This window comes from Vombatus ursinus, unplaced genomic scaffold, assembly GCF_900497805.2.
Source record: "Vombatus ursinus unplaced genomic scaffold, bare-nosed wombat genome assembly UNPS02014818.1, whole genome shotgun sequence".
Lineage (NCBI taxonomy): Eukaryota > Metazoa > Chordata > Mammalia > Diprotodontia > Vombatidae > Vombatus > Vombatus ursinus.
The window spans coordinates 1,174,778-1,200,067 of NW_020954596.1; the positions used below are offsets into that span (position 1 = coordinate 1,174,778).

At 40.9% G+C, this 25,290-nt stretch overlaps 1 protein-coding gene across 9 annotated transcripts in view; it reads left to right on the plus strand.

The window, feature by feature from the left end:
* LOC114023465 (liprin-beta-2-like) overlaps positions 1–25,290 on the plus strand; it is a 198,018-nt gene that overhangs the window by 28,553 nt on the left and 144,175 nt on the right. For 5 of the 9 annotated variants that reach the window (XM_027836096.1, XM_027836099.1, XM_027836100.1 and 2 more), the window contains exon 2: positions 17,824–17,925. In XM_027836096.1, the coding sequence (XP_027691897.1) occupies positions 17,862–17,925 (64 nt within the window). In that variant the 5' untranslated portion in view covers positions 17,824–17,861. Of the gene's footprint in view, positions 1–8,140; positions 8,331–9,482; positions 9,579–17,823; positions 17,926–25,290 lie in introns of those variants that run through there. The other 4 variants (XM_027836098.1, XM_027836105.1, XM_027836097.1 and 1 more) reach the window with 4 other exon arrangements.

Here is a 25,290-nt window from a genome sequence, read left to right on the forward strand (position 1 = left end):
TGTATGTGCCCAGTGAGTGTTTGTGGAAGGAAGGAAGGAAGAAAAAGAAAGAAACAGAGGGAGGGAGGGAAGCAGGAGGAAACGAATGAATTAGATCTGTTGACTGGAACTCAAGGCAGATTGGATTTCTGAGAAATTTTTTTCCTCTGTGAAGTGCTCCCTAACTTCCCCACTAGAAATGATCCCTACTTCTCCCTCAACTCCAAATCTGCTACCTCTACTATTGAATGTCTCAGTGCTCTTATCACATTATAAGGGGTGTTCTGCCTAAAATTTTGGTGGATACTGTCACCTGAAGACTACAACTAATCTGTACTTTTTCCATCCTGTATAATACTGATCCTGTCTATTTCCATCACTCCTCAAAGAGAATCTACCCATTTATCTAGAGGCCTGACTCTCATTCTTTTAATATCTTGATTCTTGATTATCAGAATATACCACTTGAATTGCCCATCAGCCAGAACTCATTAATTCTTACCACAGGACTGGCCCAACTCCTTTTCCATTCTTAAATATCTATGAGAGATTGTGCTTTTTATGCCAGCTCTGACACACGTCATTGTTGGTAACCAGCTGTAGCCTGCTCGCACCCACAATGTCTCTTCCCCTTGCCCTTTGGGTTCTTTACAATTTTTATCCTCAGATCATAGAGCTCCATGATTCATAGCCACAGAGCATCATGGGAAGAACCCTGGCATTAGAGAAATGGGCTTTTGTGGCAGCTAACAGTTTGGGATTTTTCAAAGAACTGGGCAAATTTATCCACCCACAAATTGATCTGAACAATATGAGCTTGTTAATCTACTTTGCTTTTCCAATTTTGGTTGGTTAACACTCTGGTATATAGAAAAGAGTACCAGCCTTGGAGTGAGGAGAGCTCTGGTACTTATTAGCTATATTGTTCTGGGCAAGTCACTTAACCTCTTTGAGATGCAGTTTTTTTCATCTTTTTTTTTTTTCTAACGTTAACATGTTACCAGCAGCTAGGTGGTACAATGGCTAGAGTACTGGACTGGGAATCAGAAAGGCCTGACTTCCAGTTCAAAAAGGTTCACAAACACTTAATAGATATGGAATTCTGGGAAGGTCATTTAACCTCTGACTGCCTCGATTTCCTCATCTGTAAAATGAGGATAGTAATGGCAACTACTTCCCAGAGTTGTTGCAAGGATAAAAAGAAAAATAATATTTGTAAATCATTTTGCAAACCTTAAAGTGCTACATGAATTCTAGCTATTATTATGTGCATCTATATTGATTGATAAAATCCAATTTTTATACTTACAACATGAAATGAAAGCCATAAAATACTATTAATATGATAGGAGGGCTTGTTTTGGAACAACTTTTTCAAAACATCATGTTATCGATATCGCTTCTCAGATCTTTTTCTTTGGTTCCCCTTTCTTTAAAATATTTTTTATTCATATCTTTATTTTCACCTACATCTACCAATGTAGCACTTCCCGCTTCCTGACTACAAAAGGGGAAAGGGAGAAGTTCAGCAAAAAACCAAAAAAAAAACCCAAGATACTGAAAAGAAACATGGCATTAGATGCTGCGTTCCACACCCAAAGTCTCCTACCTCAAAAAAAAAATGAAAACAAAAACTGAAGGAGATGCCTTTTTATACCTCTTCCTTAAAGCCAGGGTAGTTGTTAGGAAAGCACCTTATCAACTTTAAAATGCCATGTAAATGTGATTGGCTGCTTTGTTATCATTAAGAACTTTGGAATTGATTGTGTGATGTGGGAGACACTGGCACAGGACCACCCAGCGTGGCATACCCTCATTAGAGAAGGGGCTATGCTTTATGAGCAAAGCAGAATTGAAGTAGTTCAAAAGAAATACAAGATGTACAGATTTAGAGAATCCACCCCTAATGTTCACATGGACTATTTGTGCCCGACCTGTGGTAGAGCATTCCAAGCTCAAATTGGTCTGATCAGCCACAGCTAGACATGATATGACCTGACTCTAACATAGTGATGTCATTTTGGACCTCTTCAAGAATAAAGGACAACAACCATTGCCCACTACTGTAGGACAAGCTGTTAAATCAGATGCCGGCAGTTTGAGTCTTGCCTCTCCCACTTACTACTTCTATCACCTTGGACAAGCAAGCAATAAGTGTTTGCTGAGCACCAACTATGTGCCAGGAACTCTACTAGGCACTAGGTATATGGGACAAAGAGGAAACAGTCCCTGCGCTCAGAAAGCTTTCCTTTCGTATAAGGTAGCAACATGCACATTTATAAGTATATACCAAATAAATACTGAATAATTTTGGGGGGGGGGGTTTGGGAAGGATGTCAAGAAATGCTTCATGTAGGAGATGGACATTAAACTGAGCTTTGAAGGAAACCTGGGATTCTAAGAGGCAGAAATGAAGACAATGCATTCTAGTCATGGGAGATAGCCTGCGCAGAGGTGCAGAGATCAGAGATGGGGTGTCATGTATGTGAGGAACAACAAAAAGAGAAGTTTGGCTTGACTTTAGAGTGCAAGATAGGAATGTATAAGAAATCTAGAAAGGCTAGTTAAAGGCGGATTGTGTAAATTCATCCCTGTAATAGGGAGCCACTGGAGTTTATTGAGAAGGGGAGTACCACTGTTGGGCCCTCTTTGGGCCTTAGTTTCCTCTTTTGTAAAATGAGGGGTTGGGCTAGGTGACCTCAGATCACTTCCAACACTAGATTATGATTCAATGAACCTAGTGATTGCCCTCCCCCAAAAGAATAATGCCGTCCTGGTGTGATGGGAGCTGTCCAGCTGCAGCTAGCTGACAAGTGAGGAAGGAGTGGCCAGCCTCACACAGCTGAATGTAAGAATGTGCACTGGGAGACCAGATACTGCCTTCTGCCACCGGCTCCTCAGCTCAGCACCTCTCAGCCCCTAGCCAGTGACCTGTCTGGGTATAACTACAACCCCTTACACTCTAGTCATTCCTTGAGCAAGGAACTCTCATTGTAGCTTTTCCTCCTCCCCAGCTCTGAAGCTTAGGCCATGGAACACTCTTGGGCTCAGCCAGTGGTATCCCTTCCCCATCCTGTCTTGAGTCTAGGAACCACAGTCCAGTCTTAAAGCACTGTCAGGGAGCCTTCCTGCCCCTGCTTTGGAGGAGCTGGCTCTTGTGGTGGGTGCCCTCCAGGGGCAGCTGTCCAGACACCGCAGTTCAGCTGTACTGGGTCTTCAGGACCTCCCTTATAGAGGAGAACGCCTGGCTGACAGCCCCCATCTAGCAGCCACCTAAGTACCTGCTAGAAATATTCCATCTAATCAGCTGTTGTGTCTGGATGAGTGGCCCAGCTGAAGTTGCTTCCACTCTCCTGCCCCCAGGAGGCACAATTTGACTATACACAAACAGGCTCCCTTGTTTCATGTTTCATGTGGCAACGCCTTACCCATTAGGTGACTGGTACTAATTGAGTTTGAGGTGCTCTTCCTAGAACTGTGGGATGTTTTGAATGACTCACTGGGTAAAGAATCTACCACCTTAAGATCAATCAGTGACAAGAAAAGGCTGGCTCTGTGGTTCAGTAAATCAGAACCTTTCATACTCTGACCCTAGATCGCCAGTGAATGAGCTGATTTATGAAGGGCTTGGCAGATCTAGTTTCAAATGAACTATCCAGAAGAGAGTCTCTAAAACTTAACTAGCTTTGCACTCATAATCAGGTCACTTAACTAATCACTTAACCACTCTGTCTCAATTTCTTCATCTGTAAAATGAGGATGATCATTAAAATACCTGCCTCCCGGGACAGTTGTGAGATAAAGGGAATAATTTTAAACTGCTATGGAAGTATCTGTACTTATATTATAGTATCTAAGTTCTCCCAGTCCATCCACAAAACTTGTCATCTTTGCTTCATCCCTCTCTCTCATCCCTTTCTACCATCCAGTCAGATGCAAAGTGCTGTTATTGATCCTATTTTCTTTTTACCCTTTTAAAAATTGATTATTGGGGCAGCTGGGTGGCACAGTGGATAGAGAAGCGGACCTGGAGTCAGGAGGACCTGAGTTCAAATCCAGCCTCAGACACTTAATGCTTACTAGCTGTGTCAACCCCAATTGCCTCACCAAAAAAAAAAAAGTGATTATTATTTACATCATTTGTTATCAACAAATAAAAGGTTGCCATTGAGTCATTTTCAGTCATGTCCAACTCTTTGTGGCCTCATCTGGGGTCTTCTCGCCTACTGTCCAACCTTAAATCTTCCTTTTCCTTTTCACGTACTTTATGTTACATTTAAACTAGACTATTCACTCTTCCTCAATCCCAGCCTGCCTCCTACTGTCTTTGTGCATTTGATCAACCTTGCACATTTCTCCCTGATACCTGAAATGCATTCTCTTCATTGTGACCGGTTCAAATCTTTTTCTTCCCTCAAGGCTCAGTTCAGGTGCCACCTCCTCAGTGGAGTCTTTCCCTGATGTCTCTCAGTGAGTCATTCAACTATTAAGCACCTACTACATACCTGGCACTATGCTAAGTACTGGCGATACAAAGAAAGGCAAAAACCAATCTCACCTGAAAATTTGTTCTCTCTCTGTCTCTCTCAGTTTCCTAGTATGCATCTTTACTTTAGCTTTATTACAGTCTTCCCTTAGGAAAATAGAGAGCTGGAAGGGACTTCAAAGGCCATCTTATCTAGTCTATCATTCTCATTTTATAGTTGAAGAAACTGAGGCCCAGGGAGATTAAATCACCCAAGTAGTAAATAGTATAGTCAGAATTTGAACACAGGTCTTCTGACTCCTAACTTCCCATGGCACCATATACTGTCACTTGGATTATGCATATGTATAGTTTTATACCCCATCTATCATGGTAGACTGTAAGCTCCCTGAGGACAGGTATTGAGTCTGTTTTTTCATGTGTGTTCCCAGGACCTGGCGTAGTGCTTGACACATAATAGGCATTTAAGACAGGTTTGTTGAATTGAATTAGAACTCCTTTGTTCCTCCTGGAGATCCTGGTACTCTTGGAGACACATTGAAGGAAGAGTCCTGATAGTCAGAGACTGTAGCATGTCAGGAAATTTGTGGGCTTCCAGTGGTAAAATAAGGAGATGCCAGGATTACCTAATGACCTATATTGTTGGTTGTCTTCAGGACTGAGTGGTTTATTTGACATTGTTTGGGGGTCAGAGAGAGATGGGTCTAGGGTTACGTGTAGAGGTAGACAGCAAGAATATTCGGATTTCTTCTCAAAACATTTGCCAGCATATCATCTTGTTAAAACAGCTGTCCATCCAGGGCCTGGGCCAGAACTGGATGTTTACAGAGCTGGGGAAATGGCATTCTAAGCCAGAAGAGCCCCAGTGCTTGGCACCATTTGCATATTGTAATTGTTCGTTAACATGCATTGAATTTGGGACATTGAGTAGAGAGGGAAGTTGCCAGGGCCCCAGGCAGGGAGGTGTCAATCTGTTCCGTGTAGCCAAGAATGAAGACAAGGAGCAGTACCATACAGGAAGGATTCTGAAAGCCAAACCAGGTCATTAGGGATCTGCCAGTCAACCAGCAGTTCATAAGTCTCTACTGTGTACTTGGCATTTTTTGAGGCTCTGGGGACAAAGACAAAAATGAAACAGTAACAGTGTCTGCTCTCAAAGAGCTTACATTCTACTGGGAATTATACGTACCAAGATTCCTAAGTACAAGATACATAGAAAATAAATATAAAGTAATTTGGTGGAGGAGAGAACATGAACATCTTGGGGAATAAGGAAAGGTCTTATACTGGCTTAGTGGACAGAGAGATGGTCTTGGGCTCAGGAAGACCTGGGTTCAAGCCTCGTCCACATAACATCTACTGGCCAAGTGACCCTGGCCAAGTCATTTAAACCTCTTAGGGCCCTAGCAACTCTCCAAGACTGTAAGTTGTAGAACAGGTGCTGGTCTGCTTTGGTAGAGGGAGTTCCTCACCCTATAAGGATGAAATCAGGGGGCAGCTAGGTGGTGCAGTGAACAGAGCTCTGGCCTTGGAGTCAGGAGGACCTGAGTTCAAATCCAGCCTCAGACACTTAACACTGAACTAGCTGTGTGACCCTGGGCAAGTCACTTAACCCTGATTGCCTCGCCAAAAAAAAAAGCAAAGAAGCAAAGGAAAAAAGGATGAAATCTTTGGTCCAGTCATTAATAACAACAAGAACAACAATTTGATAGGAGGGAGAATACTGACAACTGGGGGAACTGGGAAAAGCTTTGATTAGTAGGTGGTGTTTTTAAGAGTGCTGGAGGTGACGAGGGAGCACACAGCAGTCATGGCAGTGGGAAATGCAATGTCCCAGTAACAAGGAGACTGCTTTTCCCATTCCCCCATAGTGGGGAATTAAGGCTTCACCACTAGAGAGCCCTGAATGCCGTCACCATGTCGTGAAGAACTCCTCACCATTACTTCTCAATGTGCTGGATCAACCGAAAGATGATGGAGAGGCATCAGATTTGCCCTCTGTGGGTACAAATATGAGACTGTAAGTTTCACAGCCATTTAACCCGGATTGGATTGACTAAATATGATCCTCCAGCATCCTAGGCCCACCTCTGACATCTGAATGAAGGTCCATCCCCAATAGGCTTTGGCACCCCTACTCATGTCTTCACTGCCTTTCTCGCCTCAGTGAGGCCCAGTGGGTCATGTTCTGCCTTTGCCCCAACAACCTGGTAGCCGACAGCATGAATCCATTCAAAATGTGGCGGATGATCTCCCAGGATCTTTGACAACCATAGATGGGCCACTATATCTACAGGCATGTCTATACCTATGAGGAATCTTCCCAAGCCAAAGACAATGGGGGGAAGTTGACAGGCTTTTTAAACCCCTATAGATTCTCCTTCAACCTTGGGAAGTGATAAGGCTAGACTTTGTTGACATACTCCCCCCGCCCCATCCTGACTAGGATGACTTACTTCCTCCCTGGTGCCATCACAGGTAGGTGCCACTTCCCTGTTCTGAAGTAAGTCTTTCAGCTCCAGTTTCCCTTTCATATCACCTCTGGCAGGGGACTCCAGTTCCTATTTCATTTTTGCTTCTGATGACCACCTCCCTCAATCTGCCCTCCCTTCTATCACCCTCTGTCCCAGTTCCTTGTCCCTCCCCACCTCCTACTTCCCTATAGGGTAAAATAGATTTCGGTACCCAATTGCATATGTATGTTACTCCCTTTTTGAGCTAAATCCAATGAGAGTAAGGTTCAAACAATGTTCAACCCTCTCCTTTTTTTCCTTCTACTATAATAAGTTTTTCCCACTTCTCCATGTGAGAAAATTTCGTTTTTCGTTTCTGGGCTGCATTATTCATAGCACTCTAGGTAAAGATTCACCTTTCCATGGTGCATCACCAATGAACTGACAAAGCACACAAACTTTGTTGCTACATCTACCACCAAAATGGTTAGGTTGCCACATTACCCAAAATGAAATTAATTGCAATAGTGTAATTCACTTCTCTAGCCCCAAATGCCCTTGTATATAAACCAAGTCTACTAAATCTGCTTCAGTTTCCAACCCTAGTTTTTTATTGTACTCATGCTATATAATAATGAGCACTCATAACTGGTTAAAAAGTTATGGGCCTAGAAAAGTTATAGGCTACCTAGGCCAATTTGCCACACTGTCGGACACCAGCGCTACATACATATGGGAGACCGACTGCCATGCAATGGACAAGGTCTACATCTATCTACCTAGTGGTACCCCGGCTCTTGTTGTGACAGGCCTACCCACATACCAGATAGAGGAACTGAATCCTTACCCAGTGTACCGATCATGGATGTTGAGTAAAAGAAATGCATAGTTCGGGAAGTAATGGATATGAAAGTAACAAGCTTTCTTCTGGTACCCAGTACCCTGACAGGGTTAAAGGAGAGAGAAGAGAACATTGGAATATGAAGGCGATTTTCATGCCCCGGACCTATCAGAACCATTTCTTCAAGCCACAGAGAGACACAGTCATCCCCTTGTTGTCTACACCTCCCTTCCGTAGTGTGTTCAACCAGATTAATCCATGCTGACTTCTTAGCTATGAAAATGGCCCCCATGAACTCCTCTTCCTCCTCGGACCTGGCTTTTCCTCTGAACCATGATATGGTGGAAAGAGCCCTAGATTGGGAGACAGAAGACTTGATTCACGCTGTCCTCAAGAATTCGAAGGACTGTAATGTGGAAGAGGGATCGAATGCATTTTTCTTGTCCCCAGAAGGTAGAATTAGGAACAGTGGGCGGAAGTTGCAGAGAGACAAATCTTGGGCCCACTTAATGAAAATTAAGAACTCCTTGACACAACTGTCGAAGAGTGGAGTAGGCCGCTTCTGGATGTGGTGAGTTGCTCCTCCCTAAAGGTCTTCAGAAGGCAGGATGACCATGAGACGTGTGTGTTGTGGGTACAGGTGTGGAGAGAGTGCTGATCCTGGAGTCAGGAAGATCAGGGTTCAAATCTAACTTCAGATGCTTCTAGCTGTGTGACCCCTGGATAAGTCACTTAACTTCTGTTTGCCTCAATTTTCTCATCTGTAAAATGAGTATAATAATAGCACACATCTCTCCCAGGGTGGTTGTAAGGATTGAATGAGATGATAATTATGAAGTATTTAGTCTGATACATAGTAGGCACTATGTAAATGTTAGTTATTATTATTATGATTATTATTCTGTTGTTGTAAAATGAATTCTTGTTCAGATATTGGTTTGACTAATTGGCCTCTAAGGTCCATTCTCATTCTCCCTTCTATGACTAGCTTTACCCAGCAAAGAATTTGCTTACTCTCTCAGATCTTGACTTGGGCTGCATTTCCTTTGCCTGGAAGGGGAAAAGATTTTCCCAAAGTCACACAGCTGGGAAGTGTCCAAGCTGGGACAATCACCCAGGGCTCCCAGCTGCCAGGCCAGTGTTGTTTCTACCACACTCGATACATAACTCTTGGTATAACAGGACAACATGGTGCTGATTAGCAAAGCAGAAATGAGAAGAATCAGATGGACTGAAAAAAGACTTGATGACTTGAAACCAGAGAAGTCATTTTTATCATTTCTAATTTATATACTTTATACTTTTTTTAATTGATAAAATCAAATCCTTTCTCACTTCCAGAAAATATACCACTTTCTTTTTTTTTTTTTTTTTGGTGAGGCAATTGGGGTTAAGTGAGTTTCCCAGGGTCACACAGCTAGTAAATGTCAAGTGTCTGAGATCACATTTGAACCCAGGTCCTCCTGACTCCAAGGCTGGAGCTTTATCCACAGCGCCACCTAGCTGCCCCAAAATATACCACTTTAATCTTGCTATGGATAAACTGGGTATTCAATAAGGCCACTGCACCCCGTATGCTTTCTGAGTAACCCTGTGACTTAGAAGAAGCCGCTTTCTCTTTGCTTGCACCCATGGGCTGGGCTCTTAGGAATTGCTTATTACGCAGTAGATTACTTTGGTGTGGTGGCTCTTGGGAAGGTTGTCATTTATCTTGAAAGTGAGGGTGATGTTCCTGGTACTAAGACTATCTGACAATCAGGCTGAAAAGAAAAGGGAAAAAAAAAACCTCTGGAAATCTAAGCGGGAATCCTCTCTAAAGGTGAGTTTTATTTGTATATCCTTAGGGGAAAAGCTCTGCAGCTTTCTTTACTTTCTTCAAAGAGGTTGGTTTGATTCAAAGTACTCACTGTTACAATCTAAGTCAACAGAAACATTATTTTGAATCGTGAAATGGCATTCAGAATCGAATGTGGTTTGATGGGAGGGGTTCATGGGTTTTGCAAAAAACTTAAGTGGAAACATCTGAAATTGGGCATGCCCAGACAATCCGGTAGAGGAGTTAAGTTTGACAGGAATAGGGTATTTATTTCTTTTGAAATATAAGAAAATCCAAGAAGTACCAACTAATGAAAAGAATAACCTTTTCTGCCTAAAGAGTAATAGAGTAGGTGGATATTCACCAGGAAAATAGGCAGGCAGTGGGAGGGCCTGGGAAAATGCAAATGCAAGGAGCTCGGGAAACTGGTACAGCTTGAAAAAGGTGCCTGGCGAGAAATACGGCATTATTGCTCCGCGGCCTAATGCTGATGTTCCTTCCACACCTGCATGTGGGCTTTGGGGTCAGACTGATTATAGCTATGCATCACCTTCTTATCACTTGCACCCTAGCCATTTTCTCAGGAGCCTGGACTAGGCTGAGTCAATATTCTCAGGAAGAAGAACGGAGTTGTTTTAATATACCTGTCATATCTTGGCTTGATATAGCCCAAATGAATGGTTAAGCAATGCGACATGGGTGAAAGGGGATAGATACATACATACATACATACATACTAAAAAAATAGATGGAGGAATCAATAGATAGATGGATGGTTGCAGATAGAATTTTAGTAGAAAGAAGATAGAGGGATGGGGAGATCATTGTAGATAGAAGATAGGTAAATACAAGACAGATGGATTAATGAATAGATTAATTATAGGTAGATAGATGAGTGATAAGATATATAGGTCATAGAGAGCTAGAGGGATAGAGTGATAGGTAAAATGAACCTTTATTAAGCACTTACTACGTGCCAGGCACTATGCTAAGCATAGTGGAAAGAGCACTGGGCTTGGGGTGAGGACAGAGCTGAATTAAAATGCCACCTTTGACACTTATAGACCATCCAACCATGAGCGAGTCGCTGAGCCTTCCTGAGCCTCTTTATCATCGTGTGAAAAGGCTCAGGTGATAATACCTATCTCACATAGTTGTTGTGAGGATTTCATGAGATGATATATGTAAAAGCCTTGGGGGGAACCTTAAATATATTATATAAATAATTATTATTTCTATTTCCCTTTTGAGGCCTCTCATTGTTTTTCCCCACATTTTCTTTTAAAATGTTTAAAAGTTCAGTTTAACTACAGATTCAGGTCTGCTTGCTTGCTTGACTGATTTAAAGAAATGAAGCCTCCTTCCATATGAGCCCTGTGAAACTAGAATCTAGAGCGTCATGACAATTCTGTTCGGCACTTATGCCTCCTAACAGGGGGTCTGGATATTGTGCTCAGCACCATGGATTGTAGTAAGGAAACTCTAGACAAATAGCTAATTTTTTTTTGGTCCACTGCAACTAGTACAGTCAGTGTCATGGAGGGAGTCAGAAAACCTTCTATCAAAGGATAGAAAGAAGTCTAGGTTGTCAGAGCAAGGACAAATGGCTAGGAGGGTTGGGGAGGTAGCTTATATATTCAATCAGGAGGCTAAAATTCAAGAATTTGACCACTTGACTCAACCCAAATCCCCAAAGCCTTGGTTTTCACAGATCTATGAAATCTTAGAATTGGAATGGATCTTGGTGGCCTACAATATTTATAAAGCATTTAGTCCAGTGCCTATGTCCTATTAGCACCGTAGGTGTTATTATATGGCACATAGTAGGTGCTGTAAAATGCTAGCTGTTACATACCTGCCAAGTGGTTATTTAGCATTTGCTTGAAGTCCTTCAATGAGAAAGGGTCTCCTGAGTCCTAAGGCAGCCTGTTCTACTTTGGGACAGTTGCTGTCATTGTTAGGAGGCTTTTCCTGCCATCAAGTCTAAATTTGCTTCTTTGTAGCTTCCACTCATGGCTCCTGAGTCTGATCTTTGGGGCCAAAAAGAACAAATCTAATCCTTGTACTGTTTGATGGTCCTTCAGATATGACATGGGGGCCTTTGCCTTCCCCTGTATGTTCTGCAGCTTATTGGCCAGGGCAGAAAAGAAAGCGACTGTCACCTCCTAATTCCCAGAAGCCATGGTTCTCTTAATGCAGCCCAGAATCTGTTTTTTTTTTTTCATTGCTTCATCACACTATTCATATTGAGCTTATGTAGTTCATTAACATTCTCAGATATTTTTTAAACAAATTGCCATCTAATCATGTCTCCCTAGTTCTGCACTTGTACAGTTGATTTTTTGACTCTATGAATAAGAATTTACATTTATCCCCCGCTGAATTTTATCTTTTCAACCTTCAAGGGTCAAAATTGTTGTTTAGTCGTTTCTCAGTTGTCCAACTCTTCATGACTCTTGTTGGGGTTGTTTATTACAATGATTTGCCATTTCCTTCTCCAGCTCATTTTGCAGGTGAAGAAACTGCGGCAGAATTAAGTGACTTGCCCAGGTCACACAGCTAGTATCAGAGGCTGGATTTGAACTCAGGAAGAGGAATCTTCCTGACTGTAGGCCCAGTGCTCTGTTCCCTGTGCCACCTAACTGCCCAGGGTCAAAATAGGTTCAAATGGGCAAGGAAGATAGCCAACTCAATCTTGTCATTTTCAACTCCTGTGATCCACATCTCCACCAATAGTGTGATCATAGGTGGAGTCTTCTAAGCCTCTTCAAGATTTAGCCACTCTCACTGAGCTGTTGTAATTAACATTAATAATATTAAGCTCCCAGGGCATGATAGTGAGTGATATTAGGGTACTGCCAAATGGTTCAACATTAAAAACCAATATGGTTTTATTCATGGTACTAGCATTAAAGAAGATGCTTTGCCACTGTACCCTTCGGACCACTGGGCCTTTCTGTTTACCTTGCAGGTAGAAATTCCTATGTTGTTTCTCCCATTAGAATATGAGCCCCTATCTCCACTTTTCTATATGTAAGCCCAGCACTGAACACATTGCTTTGCACACAGTGAGCACTTAATAAAAGTGTGGGTGGCTTTTTTTTTTTTAATTCATTCACAGCAGAAATGAGAGGCAGGATTGTCACACCCCTCAGGATACTTCTAGAGGGAGCCCTGAGGCCTTCAAGTTCTTTTTCTGAAGGAGCCAGCTCTGCTTCTCACATATCTCTCCATAGAACTTGGTGCATTGCTTTTCTTGGTGGGCGCCCAGTTAATGGGTCTTGTCTAACTCCTTGAGTTATCCACTCAAAAGACCTGGGAAATGTTTATCACTTCTAGACTGTGGGAAAGAAAAGACAGGGTGTAATAATAATAACTCATTTCTGTGATGCTTTCAAGCTTGCAGAATGCTTCATGTTCCTTATCTCCTAAGATCCTCAGAGCAATTCTGTGCTATTATTATCCCTCATTCCTCATTTGAGATGAGGAAACCTAGGCCCAGAAGGTTAGCAACTTGCCCAGGGTTATAAAGGTAGCAAATATCAAAGGCGGGATTTGGACCTAAGTCTTGGTGACTCCAACTCCAGCATTCTACCACCCACGCTGCTGCAGGCTGTCTCTGTGTACATAACCCTGGGGACCTTCAATCAACAGGTACTGATGCTTTCTTAGATGAAGTGCTAAATTTGGTGATGATGCTATGCCAAGGATGGTGTCTAAGAACCAGCCACATGAGAGTCTAGCCATAGAATGCCAAATGCCAGGGTCATTTTCTCCACGTCTAATCAGGCTTGAGTGGGTGGGATGCATTTCTGAGTCCAGTAAAGGGACTTGCAGTTACCTTGGATTCTCTTTAGCCTATGCTGCGTGGACTAGCAGTGAGAAGAATAACCATTTGCATCCTAGTCTGGAAACTTGGCATGGCCTACTATCCTTAAAGTACCACCTGCAACTTTTATGGTAAATGCTGAAAGCTATAGTGTGCTTTTGATAGTTCTTGAATGAGGGTTCTTGAAGGAAGACCAAGATGGTAGCCCAGCAAAGAGGCCTGCTGTTGGCATCCAGTAACTGACCATCCCTAAGAAAAAAAGAGAATGGAGCTGGGTAGCATGGTAGAGACAGCCCAGAAAGTCAGGAGCGGAGCTGTGCCAGCAACCAAATGAGCTGGTAGCTTGAGGAGAAATTAAATAGGTGTGGTAAAAATCCTCTTCTCACCTAAAGTGACTCTCAGGCATGTAACTACTTGTGAAAAGTACCTCACTAGAAAACAGAACACTTCCATCTTCTCAGAGAAAAAAAAGATAAATAGATCAAAGGAGAGGTAACATGCAAAAAAGGAGATTTTACTTAACTGTCACTATTTCCTTTGACCCCATTGACTCTTTAGTTCCTGCAATCTGAATTCTATCCCCAAAAGTCAAGTAGCATTGTATCAAGAAGATATACTCCTGTACCAAAGTTCATGAACTGAAGAAAAGACATTTTATTGAATTTTAAGGGATATATACACAGAAGTGATATTGTACTAGAATCTTATGACAAATCTAAAGTTATATTCATAGAAGCCTGGTGTCTAAACCAAGAGAAGTGATAGTCCCATGGTCCTTGGTCCTGGTCAGACTACACTTGGAGTTTTGTCAACAAGCCAAATAAAGGGGCATTATTAAGCATCTTCTAAATGCCAGGCCCTAGGCTAAGTAATAGGTACACAAAGAAAGGCCAAAAAACCATCCTAAGGTACTCACAATCTAATGCAGGGGACAACAGGCAAACAACTTGTACAAACAAGAATTATACAGGATAAATTGGAAATCATCATGCAATTTAGATAAGGTCACATACCCAGGATGGTTCTTTACCTGGTAGCAACTTATCCAAATTATAACATTTAAAAGAAAAGTTCAGCCACTAATATATTAGTCTTGCAAACTTTAACCTAGAATAACTGCAAATGAGTGAGGAACAGCATGGATACCAATATCACTGGATCAAAGAGTATTTAGAGGGAGTTTGGGCGGCATGCTTTAGGAAGGAAGGACCTTGACAATTGAATTGTGTCTGGAGGAAAACAACCACAAAAGTGAAAAGATTGGTGATCCGTTTCACATGAGAACTGGTTAAAGGAACTAGAAATGATTAGAGAAGAGAAGATAATATTGAGTTTGGGGGTAGGGAGGGTAGTGACAGCTGTCCACGTGGAAGAGGAATTGCATTTTGTTTCACTTGTCTTCACAGGATAAGACTCAGAACAGTAGAAAGAAGTTAGAAGAAGTGTTCAGCTCAATGTAAGATATATTAGAGCTCCCCAAAGGTGGAACGGTCCCTTGGCCCCTCCCCAAGAAGCAAAGCACTCTTCCCCTCTGGAGGTCTCTAAGCAAAGGCTGACTCAGCCCTTGTCAGAGATTGTTGTTCAGCTATAGATTTGGCTCAGCCACTTTGGAGTTTCTTTCAAAAACAAAAATCGAGTGATTGCTGTCTAATCAAACCCAAACTTCTCTGAGTTAAGGTTTCTTTGGATTCCACTGAGCTGTTAAATGACTTACTGAAAGTTCCAGCCAGTATGTGTCAGAGGCTTAAACAGCTAGCTTTGCTCACTTTCCACTGTGCCACACTGTCTCTCATCATTCTATACTGTTATTACTAAGTCTTTGGTAGGTGTTATGATTAAAAAATGTATCACCCTGTGGCTGGACCAGTCATGAATATCTCTGGTCCTCAGCCAATAGACATAGCTTTCACTAGGCCACCACTTGGAGCCTGTCCAGCTCAGGAGGACTTTCAAAGTGTGTTCTATACATCAGAAGAGGACTTTGGTAGGAGATATCATTGATATGCAATTTAGACTTTCATTGATTTTCTAGTGGTGAAAATATGTAGGGACTTTTTACAGGACACAGTATATTGCACAGGCACCAATTTCTATCCATCCTCCAAAGAGATTCTTTGGAAATTGGCTCTAAGCATGTAAAAAAGATTCCACAGAAAACCTAGTAAAAAGTTAGTTTGTAGATAATTAGGGCAGCTAAGTGGTGCAGTGGATAGAGCACTAGGCCTGGTGTCAGGAAGACTAATCTTCCTAAATTCAAACCTGGCCTCAGACACTTACTAGCTGTGTGACCCTGAGCAGGTCACTTCACCCTGTTTGCCTTAGTTTCCTCATCTGTAAAATGAGGTGGAGAAGGAACCCATTCCAGTATCTTTGCCAAGAAAACCCCAAATGGGGTCACAAAGAGTAAGACACCCTACTGAAAAAAACAACTGAACAACAACAAAAAATATTTAAAGAGATGCAGTTGAAGAACAAAAGACAAAGATTGGTAATAGAACATATCAGCCTAAACCTGGGATGTTAGAATGAGTTAGGCTCATGAGCCCTCACTTAGGACATGGTACAATTTCACCAGCTTTTTAGAGTAAGTAGACGGGCTCACACACAGCCTGGGGAAGACCCAGGAATGGGGTATTTCCAAACTAAAGGAGCACATACAGATCAGTCGTTAAGGGCCCAACAGCTATCTGGCTGCCTGGAAGGCAGGCTTGCTTCAGGCTCTGTGAAATGACCTGCTGCAGTATCTCCTCTATCCCAAATTTTAATTATAGCTCTGATGTCTCCAGAGAAGGCATTGAGGGATTCTTCTTGTGATTGTTTTTCCCCCCCTTTGATGTGAGACAAAGCTAAAAATACCGACATTCTTCTCCAGGGTGGGAGTGTCCCTTACATACCCAAAGCCTCATTTCCTTCTCCTTTCTCCACCCATGGAGTCCCTTGGAATATCATGTTCAGTTCTGAATGCCACAGTCACCAGAATGAGGATGTCTAGAAGAGGGGCTTCTGGGAAAATTGAGAGCACTTGTCATATGATGATTGATTCATGGAACTATGAATTTTTAGCCTATAAACAAGAATAATTAGGAGGGACATAATAATTTCTAAAAAAAACGTTTTATTATTAACTTAACAAACATGAACATTTCAATGTATAAAGAACAAAAAGAAAATTTTATATGAAACTAAGCTCCATAATAGGAAAAGGCGCAGGACCTGTGATTTCATTGGTATAGGGAATTGTCTGATAAAGAAACTCTCTCTACCAATGCAGGTTGGCACCTTCTCTGCAATTGATAGTCTTAGAAAGTGTCCTAGAGCACTGGGAGGTCAAGGTTATGACCAGTCAGCACGACTAACACTTATATAGCATGGTAAGGTTATCTGTTAAATAACAATAGCTATTTATATATGCTTTTAGGGTTATAAAGCATGGGTCATATAGCCAATATGATAGGATTTGCTGATCATCTACTAAACTAGCCTGTCTCTTTCTACATGATAGCTCTCTTCAAATATTTGTGGGGCTAGCAAGTTGAAGAGGATTAGATTTTCTTGAAGAAGAATAATAACATTTTATAGCAGTTTAAAGTTTGAAGTACTTTGCCTACATTCATTCATTCGAGTCTAATACCATGAGATGGCTACTACAGATGTTAACTTCCCCATTTTACAAATGGGGAAACTGAGGTAATCAGCAATGATACACTTTGAAGCTATGTGTTCCCCTCAGTCCAGTACATTCCGTTATGCCATGACCCTCTTGTTGCTTAGTTCCAGAGAGCAGAACTGGGGGAGAGTTGCAGAGGGACAAATCCCAGTTACAGATAATGAAAAATTCCCTAAAAATTATTGTTTTTTGTCTGACTCTATTCGGGGTTATCTTGGCAAAGATACTAAAGTGGTTTGCCATTTCCTTCTCCAGCTCATTTTACAGATGAGGAAACTGAGGCACACAGGGCAAAGTGACTTGCCCAGGGTCACACAGCTAGTAAGTGTCTGAAATAGGATTTGAATTCAGGTCTTCCTGACTCCAAGTCCAGCATTCTATTCATTGTACTATTTAGCTACTTTCTAAGGATCAAAGATGGAATTTGAATCCGGGTCTTTCTGACTCCCAAGTTCATTAACTGTGCCTACCAATGACATTTACATTTATTTACAGTCTTCATAGAAATTTCAGTCCAATTGTCTCCCCTAAGAGAAGATAAAGAGAGCAGAAACTGTTTAATTTATGTCTTTTTTTTAATTCTTGGGGATTAGTACGGTGCCTGGTACATAGTAGACATTTAATTAATGCTTGTTGCGTGAGTAATTGCTCATTCACAATGTAAATGATGTTAAAGGCCTAAAATGTGAATTTGTCCAAGAGGGCTTTGGAGTTTTATGCAATCATACCTTTATTCAATGCTCTTTTTTCAGAAATAAGAGGAAGAAACTGACTAAATTGAAAAGCAGCCATGGCGTCAGATGCTAGTCACATGCTGGAGGCTGCCCTTGAGCAGATGGATGGGATTATTGCAGGTAAGGTTGCTTTTGAATCAGTATAGCTGTACATGGATCATTTGCGAAATGCTTAAAATGTTTTCTCACAAGCATGAAGTATGCCTAATTTTTAGGCATTTCTGATGATGATGATGATGTATCTGAGAAGCATCATGGCACTATGAATAGAGAGCTGACCTTGGAATCAGAAAGACTTCAGTTCAAATCTTGTCTCTTGATACATGCTGGCTGTGTGACCCTGGGCAAGTCATTTGACTTCAGTGCTCCAAGCAACTCTTTAAGACCATAAGCTGCAGACCTGCATTAATGGAGAGATTATTGTCACAGGAAGTTGCCTACCAATGAAATCTTAGGTCAGGGCCAAAAATAAAAAAAATAAAAAGTAATGTATTTGAAAACACCATTTTTCTGTTAAAGGAAACACGGAGCAGTAGAAATTAAGTGCTGAGGGCATAACATGTATTCAGAGAGTCCGGAATTCTAAATTGCACTTGATGTTACAATCTAGTGACAATAATTTGTTGAATTCATAGTGGGTGGGGAAAGTCAGCCTGCAAGTTCTCTGTCTGCCCAGCTGTTTGGCATCTTCTTTTCCTCATTTTGTTTCCAATTTTAGCCAACTATTGGTTAGAGTCTATATTTGGTAGCCTATGCTTTCATTCACCAGTCAGGCCCTTTAATATAAGAGATATGGTAGGGAAAAAAAAAAACCCTGATCAGTAGAAATGCTTATCATTCTATGGATTTCTCAAATTAATTGATTCTCTAGGTTGAGGCCTACCCAGAACACTCTTCATGTTTCAAATCTTTATGAAAACGTTTCTAAAACTTAGGAGTCAGTACAAAGCAGTGACCAAGTGAACACAGCAGAATCTCTCACTTTTAATCAGAGAATCTGGGAGCAGGACATGACCTTTGAGAGCATCTAGTCCAGGGTTCTTAACATGGTGTTGATGGAACCCCTAGGGATCTGTGAGCACATTTCAGGGGACCTATGAACTTGGGTGGGAAGAAAAAAACTCATTTTTCTTTCAATATAGTTGATTTCCCTTGTTCATTTAAATACATTATTTTGAGAAACATTATTCATAAGTTATCCAAGATTGCCAAAAGGCTCCATCACTCTAAAAAGGTTAAGAATTCCTGATTCAGTCCAACCCTCTCATATTACAGATGAGGAAGCTGAGGCAAGGGAAGGAGAAGTGACTTTGGATAATAAGATTACATAGAATTAGAGCTTTAAAAAAAACCCTAGAGGTCATCTAGTCTACCAGCCTTGTTTAACAGATAAGGAAACTGAGTCACAGAGATTAAGATCACCCAGGTAGCAAGTAACAAAGCCAAGATTTGAATCCAGGTCATCTTACTCTAAATGCATTGTTCCTTCTGCTGTACTGCATGTCTAAGGTCATATAATTAGTAGCAGAACTATGCTTGAACCTACCTGGATCTGAAGATTTCCAGTCTTGTCTTCCACTGTACCGCTGCTACTGCTACGGCTTGCTGGGTTTTATTGGGAATATACAGACACTCTGATGATTTGTGTGAGTTTATTTTATGTCTTGCAGTTTTGCTGAAAGCCGCTTGATTTAATTAGTTTGTTCTCTAGTGTTTCTGTTCCATTTTTTTCTTTTGTTTTTTTTTTTGCCTGAAAGATAGTAAGTGCTTAATGAATATAGATTCATTGATTGATTATGCTTTAAATTTGGATTAGAAGACCTCTGAGTTTCCATCCACTTCTGAAATTCTATGTTATATTATGGCAGTACTGATCTCGCCTTTTTTTGATGCCCTATATAATTTCCTGTTTTTATTCTGCATTTTATATTTTGGATAGCTTTTTGGTTGGGCAGCGATGTCTTATATTGAGCCCAAATCAGCCTCTCTCACAGCTTCTTCATATTGTCCTTAGGATCTTTTGAGGCCAAGCAAAACAAGCCCAGGAACTCCTCTAAGTGTATCAAGGGCTTCAGACCCCTAGTCCAGCAAGTTTGTGTCCTAGGATTGGAGAAGTCTTGGTCTTTTATATAATTAGTTTGAGGATTTAAAGATCTTCCCATCTTTCTAGAATTACCTGACAAAGTCACTGACATTTGATTCTCTTTTTCCAAATTCCAGAATATAAATATTAATAGGTTTATAATTAAGAAGGCAAGAATTTCACTGAGTAATCTACTCTTGTTAAACAGGAAATGTCAGTCATCAAACATTTATTAAGCACCTACAATAGACCATAAGCACCAGGGATACAAAGAAATGCAAAAAACATTTCCTGCCCTCAGTGAGCTTAATCACAGTCTAATGGTGGAGACCACATCTAAACATCTCTGTACAAACAAGATATGTACAGGATAAAGTGGAAATAATCAACAGAGACTAGCATTAAGGAATACTGGGAAATTAATTAAAATGTAACTGTTAACTTTTTCCAGATCATTTAGGAATGTGTGGATTGATTTCTCTGGTTTTGTAGACAGACATTGTGCTGCTTTTGTGATTTGGAAACCAGCAGGAACCCAATTTTCTGTTTGCTCAGTCCACACAGTGCCTTTTTACTCAAACACAGATTTCACCCACAGTGGGATCTAGAAGCTAATAATTCATGAGGAAACTTGAATTGTACTCGCCATATCCTTCTCCCTCTTAATTCTGCTCCACTTGGTGATCTCATCAGCTTCATGGATTTAATGATCCATTGGTGATTCTCGTATCTCTGTAACCTCTTTGCTGATATACAATTTCACATTTCCAGCCCCCTTTCAGAATCTTGAACTTGATGCCATTATTCAACATGTCCAAAACTGAACTCATTATCTTACTCCTTAAACCCCACCCACCCACCCAATCCCGGGCATCTTCCCTATTTCTGTGTAGGACAACACCATCCACCCAGTCTATTAGGGTTGAAACCTAAGCACTGTTGTGAATAAAATTCTGAGAGACATAGCTCTCGGTATTAAAAATCAACATATTAACTAGTCCATCCAATAATCAATAAGTGAATGGTCAGTGGTGTCTCTTGGTGATCAAAGGGAGTCTCTGGCTCCCCTGACAAGTGAAAAGCAACCCTGATTGGTGGACATTCATTTAGGGGGTGGACCAGGAGTCCTTAGTCAGTCACCGTTACTTCATCATTGGGGAAGGGGTGTCATCTGAGGGGAATGGCCTGGTCATGAGATATAGCAGCCTCCAGCAATTCAGGTAAGGATACCCTCCCAGGTCAGGATCTCTCTGTCTTTATTTCTCCTTCCTGAGCCAGGTCATCCCAAACTCCAATGAAGGGACCAAGAGGAGAAGATAAGATAATGGGATGGAGTGAAAAGAGAGCCTGAGAAAGAAAATAGTGACTAAAATTAAGATGGAGGGAAATTCACAAATAGTAATTATAATTTTGAATGTGAATTAGAAAAAAATAATAACAAAATTCATAGGGAAAAACAAAGTCAAGAATATCAGAGGAAATAATGAATAAAAATGTAAAGGAAGGAAGATTAGTAGTACCAGATCTTAAACTGTCTTATAAGGCAGTAATTATCAAAACTATCTGGTACTGGCTTAAGAAATAGAAAGGTAGATTAATGGAATAGACATGTAATTTACAACAACAAATAAGCATAATAATCTTGTATCTGACAAATGTAAAGACTTAAGATTTTGGGATAAAAATTTATTATTTGGTAAAAAAAAATTGTTGGGAAAACTGGAAAGCAGTATGGCAGAAACTAGCCACAGGTCAATATCATAAACCATTTACCAAGATAAGATCAAAATGACCTAGATGCAAAGAGAGATTTTACAAGAAAATTAGAAGAACATGGAACATATAGCTTATAAGACTTATGGATAAGCAAACAATTTATGAATATACAAGAGATAGAGAGCAAAGTTCAGCATAAAATGGTTAATTTTGATTACATTAAATTAAAAAGGTTTTGTACAAATAAAACAAATGTAGCCAAGATCAGAAGGAAAGCAGAAAATTGGGGGAAATTTTCTATAGACAGTTTATCAGATAAAAGTCTCATCTAAAATATGTGAAGAACTTTGTCAAATCTATAAGAATCCAAGTCATTCCCCAACTGAGAAATGGTCAAAGGATATGAACAGGCAGTTTTCCAATGAAGAAATCAAAATAATTTACGATCATATAAAAATGTTCTCAATCATTATTGATTAAAGCAGGGGTGAGGAGCCTGCAGCCTCGAGTACATATATTATGGCCCTCCAGGTCCTAGAGTGTGACCTTTTGACTGAAAGGACCTGGAGAACCACATGTGTCCTTGAAGTGCAGGTTCCCCACTGTTGGATTAGAAAAATGCACATTAAAACAGCCTTAAGATATCATTTTACACCTACCAGATTGGCTAAAATGAAAGAAGGGGAAAGTGACAAATGTTGGAAGGGACGTGGAAAAACTGGGACAGTAATTCATTGTTAGTGGAATTGTGAACTGACTCAGCCATTTTGGAGAGCAATCTGGAAATATGCCCAGTGAGTTATTCAACTACCTATACCCTTTGACCCAGCAATACCACTACTTGTCCTAAGTATGAAGATAATTAGAGTGAAAGGAAAAAGACCTAAATGTTCTAAAATGTTGACAGCGGCTCTCTTTGTGGTGGCAAAGAACTGAAATTTCAGGGATACCCGTCAATTGGGGAATGGTTGAACAAGTTGTAGTATATAATAATGATGGAATACTACTCTGCTATAAGAAATGATGAGCTCAATGATTTTAGAAAAAAATAGAATGACATTCATGAAATAATGAATAGCAGAATGAGCAGGACAAAGAGAACATTGTATACAGTAACAGCAATATTCTTTTAAGAATAACTTTGAGCAAATAAGTTATTTTGACTATTATAAATACCCAAATTAACTACAAAGGACATATGAAGAAGACGCTATTTGCATCCAGAGAAAGAACTAATAAATATGTATAGAATAATTATATATTTATGTATATATATGCCTATTTGTGTCTAAATGTAGCTATATCTTAAGGTGGCGGTGGGGGCTGTCAAGGGGAGGGAAGAAAAAAATGTATATGACAATTTTGTTGTATACTTGAAAGGAATAGCAAGTTGTGTGCATAGTGGATTTGGTGCAATCGTCTTTTTTTATTGTACTATGCTATGGAAATGCTTGCTTTATTTCATAAATTACAAATAAAATTTTTGAAAAGATTTTCTTTCTCTTTGAGCAAAATTCCTTTAAATCTATCCCAATTCTCGAGTCTAACAAAACACTCTTTCATTCTTCTAAGTAAGTTTTCTCTAGCCTTTTGTAATTTGATGTAATCTTCAAGATCATTTGGATTCCAATTAGGATCCTCTACAGGCCAAAGCTGGGCTGATCCACCTGCACAACTAGCCTTTTCATTGCATCTATAATAGCTTGTCATTTCCCAAAGGAAAGTGGATTTGCTTGGATTAGATCCATAACATCTCCCCATGTTGGACTGAAACCTCTAAAAATTGCTTAAAATTGAATGACCACAGCTGCCGGATCCTCATCAAACTTAGGAGTGTTTCTTCTCCAAGTACAAAGATCAGTGGAGCTGCATGGAACATGCGGTCTGAATAACACTACATACATACCCTCTGCAATCATGGGTGGCAACCTCTTATACAGGAAAAATGCCTTCAGATTTTTCTTTTGCCTTGAGAGAATTCAGTCTGTCAGTGGAGATAGAGGGGCAGGAAGGAGGCAGAGACTTGGGGAGGAGAGGAAGAAGGAGAAAGTGAAGTTGCTGTAGCCAGCCAGTATAGGCAGCTCTGGAATCTCAGAGCTGTCCACTTGGGATTCTTTGAGCTGCAATCTGGCTCCTGAACAGGAGGGCAAGTTATCAGCAAAGGATTTCACAGAAGGGTAATTAGGTAAGGGAGGAGGAGCCAAGGAAAGTAGAGGAACCAGAGAGGAAGGGGATAAGGCAGGCTGGAAAACTGGAGGCCAGATCAAAGGGGAGGTGGGGTTAAAGGAGTGAGAGAAAGCAAGGCAAGGGAGCAGAGAAGGAACTGGGTGGGGGGGGGAGATTGAGCGGATGCCAACAGATGGTTGGATTTTAGTGGTCGGATCCCTCAACCTACTCCAGAGGTACCAGTAATCCAACTGCTCAGGGCTCTTGTTTGCTATCACTTGCCTTAAATCTTTCAATTTCTGATAACTGAAAGAGCCATCTTGGGCCACAGTGATTCCCCAGCTGAAGTAGTTCTTGTTAAATACCACAGAGCTCAATCTCTTGCTTTTTTGTCATCCGTGGCTCCATGGACCGGCTTCCTTTATCCCATGCTGTAAGGAGTTTTTCTAAGGGAGTCATATTTGACATGCTGTTTTTGCTGTTTTTGGCTCCCATTATATATATTTAAAAAATTCTTAATTATGATCTAGGTTTAAATCTTTTAGGGTAATTTCCTATCTCTGCTCTTTAAAGACACAGGCTCCAACATTGTCCTTTCTTAGGGTTTCAATTGCTTTTCAGAAGTCCCTGACCCAAGGGGTCATGTGGTTCAGCTGGAAAGCATAGTCACAGACCTGATATCAGCCTTTGTGAATCTAACTGGGGTTCAGGGGTCCTTTGCAAGAGTCCCTTTCTGAGTGCTCAAGATATAACTGATGCCAGTTTCCCAACACCAGAAATGCTAGACAGTTAATGGCTAAGGAAAAGGAAAAACCAAACTGGGTTATTTCAGTGCTTTTGGTACAAATGAAGCCTCCTGAGAGAACACAGAATTCCTTTATTAGCCCTTGCTTTCTGTGACTGGGTTCCCAGGGCCATGCTCCCCAATTTAGTTGTAGCTGCCAATGAATTCTGTTCTCTGACCCCAGTTCATAAGCTAATGGGGGCAAGAATGAGGGCTAAGCCTGGAGACCATTTCTTCTTCCCTAAACAAATTAAGGGGTGTTGTAGTGTAATTTAATGCCTCTGATGAAAGTACAACTAGGGCCAAAGACAAGTTTGCTGCTATTACCACACCTACACCTTCTTCCCCCTTCCCTGATAATCCAAAAGCAGCTTGTTTTACACACACACACACACACACACACACACACACAAGATGAGTTTGCTCTCTTGCCTCACATCTCCCTAAAGACCTTGCCGGCTAGGGCATCAGGTATTAGGCCCTCAGCTCTGGCTTACTTAACACTATTTCCCTTCATTCATTCTAGCTTTGGGGGAGAATAAACTGAGAAAAAGGAATGAGGATATATGAACATGAGAAATGGAGCATTAGAAAGTAGAACAGGAGTTTTGTGAAGAAACTTTAAGGCAGGTGGAATGGGAATGGAGTCTTAACTAGAAAGTCTAGTTCAGGTCCTATTTTCCTTTCTAGATGTCATTATTTCAAGTTTCCGCAAGATCTATGATGGGCCACTTTG